Source organism: Peromyscus maniculatus, chromosome 7 (assembly GCF_049852395.1).
Source record: "Peromyscus maniculatus bairdii isolate BWxNUB_F1_BW_parent chromosome 7, HU_Pman_BW_mat_3.1, whole genome shotgun sequence".
Classification (NCBI taxonomy): Eukaryota; Metazoa; Chordata; class Mammalia; order Rodentia; family Cricetidae; genus Peromyscus; species Peromyscus maniculatus.
The window spans coordinates 117029568-117034109 of record NC_134858.1 but is presented as its reverse complement, the minus strand read 5'-3'; the positions used below and the strand labels follow the sequence as shown (position 1 = coordinate 117034109).

Sequence of the window (4542 nt, the reverse complement as noted above, 5' to 3'; positions counted from 1 at the left end):
AGGCGGGGCTGGCAGGAGCCCTAGGGGAAGTAGGAAGGAAGCTCGCCTGTCGAGCGGACCTCACGGAAGCTCAGGGTGGCTCGCCATGTCTGCCGAAGGCCCCCGAGTGGGATCCATGTCCCTGGACCCCTCCAAATCCTCCCTACCTTTGGCCGCGCTCAACATGAAGGTGCGGCGCCGTCTCTCGCTGTTTTTGAACGTGCAGACGCCGGTGGCAGCCGACTGGACCTTGCTGGCAGAGGAGATGGGCTTCGAGTACTTGGAGATCCGACAGCTGGAGATGCGCCCAGACCCCACCGGCAGTTTGTTGGATGCTTGGCAGGGGCGCTCTGGCGCGACGGTCGGCAAGCTGTTAGAGATGCTGGCCATGCTGGACCGTGAGGATATACTGCGGGACCTGTGGTCCAGCATCGGTGAGGACGCCTGCTTTCTGGCTTTGTGCCAATGGTCGTCGAGGAGGCTGGCCTTGGCATATCAATCTTGTTTCATTTTAATGGGGTGTGCTGGGAAGGGAGGGAGGGAGAGACGGTCGAATTTTCGATCAATATGCAGGACAGCATAGGGTTGGGGAGAGGGCTTAAAAACCCTGAGATAGGGAAAGGATGTGGAATGAGTCTAGGCAACCTTGAGTTGGACTAAGAATCAGGATGTGCTTCTCTGGGAGTATCTCAGTTGTGTCAGGAGCAACAGAACGGGTGAAGACTAAAGCCCCTTCTGGCATTCAACACAATGCCCCTGCCCACAGTTAGGTATACCATGCTAGGCGGGGGCCACCACCCTCACTGAACACTAACCCGGTTTCGGAGCCCTTCTGGCATTCAAGCCCCTGCTCCCACTACCCTGCTCCCTGCAAGATGCCCAATTTGGAGCCATTCTCAAGAGCCTTAGAAAGGGCATGCAGGATGGAGTGTGAGAGGCAGATGCCAGCCAGACTTTGGTGGCCTTCCAGGTGCCCACTCTGGGAGGGTCAGAAAGGGAGTGCCAGTTTGTCGGAGCTGTCCATGGCACCAGTGGCTAGAGAAGGCCCAGAGCCCAAGTAGGCCAATGGAACAGATACAGGGGCAGCTGGGGAGCCTTCTACACCCTGTCTCTTCTCCACAGTTGATGACTGCGAGAAATACATGGAGAGGCAGCAGATGCAGGAGTCTGAGAAGCCCTTACAGGTGGCCAGAGTGGAAAGCAGTGTCCCACAAACAAAGGAGCTGGAGGGCATCACCACTCTGGACGACCCCCTGGGTAAGGATAGGTGGGCCACAGCCCCAGGATGTGTGGTGTGCAGAGCATGAACATTGGAACACAGATGGATAGACCTGGGACCTTGAGCAAGTCACTCATTCTTTCTGAGTCTTGGTTTCCCCATCCAAGAAATGGGGATAATAGCAGTCCTGTCTCTGAGCACTTCTGAGACTGTAACGGCACTCCTCCAACACGGTTAACTCAGATTTCATCTGGGAGTTATCTTTTCTGGTGGGAAGGGCATATGTAAGACATCACTTCGGGATGGGTGCAGGCTCAGGTTCCCTTGATGGAAGACTCCAGGCTGGGCTCCTCCCAGCCCTCCTTCAGAAAGCTGACCATTACCCTTGTCCCCTGTCCTCAGGACAAACACCAGAACGGTTTGATGCCTTCATCTGCTACTGCCCCAGTGATATTGAGTTTGTGCAGGAGATGATCAGGCAGCTAGAACAGACAGACTATCGGCTGAAGCTGTGTGTGTCCGACCGTGATGTCCTGCCAGGCACCTGTGTCTGGTCCATTGCCAGTGAGCTCATTGAGAAAAGGTTGGTTAGTCATCCGAAGGGGCAGGTGGGCGAGTGCATAAAACTCAGCTCTGCACTGGGCAGCCCGGTACCGTGGGCCTCCCTGAGGCTCTCCTCTAGAGGTGAGCTGAAGGACATCACCCCAAAGCCTGCACTCTGCACTCTCCCTTAGGTGTCGCCGGATGGTGGTGGTTGTTTCTGACGATTACCTACAGAGCAGAGAGTGTGACTTCCAGACCAAGTTTGCTCTCAGCCTCTCCCCAGGTAAGCTTAGACCTGCTTTGGTTAGAGAGGGGAGGGGAGGGACAGCCTTAAGATTTCCAGACCAAGAATGGAGGACCAAAGCATGCCAGGTCTCTGAGGGGGTGTACCTGTGAGTTTCTTTATGCAGTGGATAAGTACCATGGATACCTAGCTGGTGGAGAGCTGGTGTTGTCCCTTGCTTTGGAGACTGGGTCTGGCCCACCATAGGGCAGGGGCCTGGTCCCAATACCACACCCGTTGGCTTCCAGGTGTCCAACAGAAGCGGCTGATTCCCATCAAATACAAGGCGATGAAGAAGGACTTCCCCAGTATCCTGCGATTCATCACTATCTGCGACTATACCAACCCATGCACCAAGTCCTGGTTCTGGACCCGCCTTGCCAAGGCTTTGTCCCTGCCCTGAAGATGGCCCTGGGAGCCCTAGGTCTGTCAGTCTGTCCTTGCTCTTTTGCTTGCCTCCTCTCACATTGTAGGAGGGAATTTGTGGTCCACTCATCCTTGGAGGTTCTAGCTCTACAGCAGCCAAAACCCATCTGGACACCGCCCCTGGAGTCCTGGATGGAACGAGTGACTGCAAGTGACTTTGTTACCTGCTGGGTTGTCAGCCAGTACAGCGAATACCAGGGACCAGCTGAGCTACAGCCGAGCCATCTTTGGCCTCAGTTTCTCCACCTGAGAAACAGGATATGGAGCTGAGGCAGGAACATGGCGAGGCATTGCTCTGGCTGAAGGAGAGCTGGCTATGGGACCGGAGCCTTGCCAGGATGACTGCTTCCCCTGTCTGCCTCTCATTCCTGTTCCTCCTTTCACAGGGCAATGGGGAGCTGAGCTGACTTTGACCTGATTCTCTGAAACTATCCTCTCTGCATCTTTGACCCCCTCAGCCTCAATCCCACGTTTGGTGGTCACTAGTCTGGGTAACTGGGACTGCTTTTCCCTTTTCCCTCCCATGTAGCCATGCCTGTGTAGTGTACACATCTTCACTTTGCTTGAAGTGGGATCCTGCCCTCTCCCGTGCCTACCATTTATAGTGGCCCCAGCAGGGCTCCCAGGACTGTCATCAGGGAACCTCCCTGGCTCACCAACACAGACTTTCTCCAGCTTTCTGCACTTGGATCACCTACTTTGTTAACAAGCAGCAAACATACAAAAACATCCTTTCTCCAGTACTTGGAGGTGTGTGGCCCCATGGAGTCCTATTCATTAGATAAATGTAAATGTTCACGTGCTCCTCACACAGACACTCCTTCCCACACACAGGCATCTGCATACCTGTGTTTACTTTGGGACAGCTCCTGAGAATGGCTGAGTAGAAGAGTTCTGCCATCAAGGGGACCTGGCCATCTCCCTGGATAAAAACAGGGTGCCCTTACTACAGGTAGTGGCACATGCCTATAATCCAGCATTTGTGAGGTAGAGGCAGGAGAATCAGGATTTCAGGGCTCTCCTTGGATACACACCAAGTTTAAGGCCAGGCTGGACTACCTGAGAGCCTATCACGTCTCCCACCCACCCATTCCCCCCTCCCCCGACAAAAAAAGAAGAAAAAGATGGGGGCAATGTTGATTTCTTCTCTCTCTTCTCTGATCACTGAAAGCAAAGTCTAGAAAGGCCCCAAACCTGAGAGCATGCGTGCCTTCAGCAAAATGAAGATGAAAAAGGAGAAGCCGCCTCTCACCACAACTCGGCAGGCTCAGCTGGTTCCTCCCCAGCAAGATGGTTTCCATATTCCTCCCAAGCTCTCTATCATGGAGGCAATGTCACGGTCTCTGGTCTCAGAGCTCAGGGCCACCCCAGGGTCTGAATCCAACAGAAAATGTGCCTTCCTTCAGTGTCTGGGGCAGGAATGGAGGCCCCTTTGCATGACCTCATGAAACACTTCTGTGGGCATTTTAAAGCAGTCTGGAGAAAGTATCTTCTGTGCCTGTTATATAGGTTTATGAGAACTTCAGTGAGATAGATGGGATAAAGGCTCATGTTTGTCATTTGTACTTCTGTAGTGGAAATTTATAATAAAAATATTCTGTTTGAGAAAGCATACTTGTGACTCTGTGTGTGTGTGTGTGTGTGTGTGTGTGTGTGTGTGTGTGTGTGTGTGTGAGGGTGTTTGGAAGTAGACAGCTAGGCCATGACTTTCTCATGTAAGAGAAGCTGCCCTGTAATGTGGTGTCCCCTCAGGCTTCCAGATGGCTAAGCTTCGGCCTCATAGGCTCAGGCTTCAGCAGGGACCAAGTGGAGACAAGGGTATCCATCAGCTCCAGAAAACTGCTTCCTCCACCAGCCTGAGCCTTTCCTAGGTTATACCATGTTCTAGGTCCTGGTCCTGCTGGTTGTATGTAGTGCCAGGGATTGAACTTAGGGTCCATGTTAAGCAAACTTTGTATCATCTAAACTGTCTCTCAGACCACTGTCTAGACCTTGATTATGGTGTTACACACATTCATGTATGTGATTGGATGGCTAAGTGCTATACACACAATACAGATGTTACATCTGAGGTCTTCAGATTGCCCTACAG

At 52.9% G+C, this 4542-nt stretch overlaps 1 protein-coding gene across 1 annotated transcript; it reads left to right on the top strand.

Moving 5' to 3' along the window:
- Nucleotides 1-4062, top strand: Myd88 (MYD88 innate immune signal transduction adaptor). The gene is made up of 5 exons (XM_006986732.4): nt 1-413; nt 1102-1236; nt 1601-1781; nt 1933-2024; nt 2273-4062. The coding sequence occupies exons 1-5, from the start codon at nt 86-88 to the stop codon at nt 2425-2427; spliced, it is 891 nt and encodes a 296-aa protein (XP_006986794.1). The 5' UTR covers nt 1-85; the 3' UTR covers nt 2428-4062.
- Nucleotides 4063-4542: the final 480 nt, after the last annotated feature.

Bases quoted from the DNA above. Each gene is read 5' to 3' on its own strand.
- Myd88 (XM_006986732.4), top strand. From the start codon at position 86: ATGTCTGCCGAAGGCCCCCGAGTGGGATCCATGTCCCTGGACCCCTCC. The intron at 414-1,101 runs GTGAGGACGCCT...TCTTCTCCACAG, and splicing joins GGACCTGTGGTCCAGCATCG to TTGATGACTGCGAGAAATAC. The intron at 2,025-2,272 runs GTAAGCTTAGAC...GTTGGCTTCCAG, and splicing joins TGCTCTCAGCCTCTCCCCAG to GTGTCCAACAGAAGCGGCTG.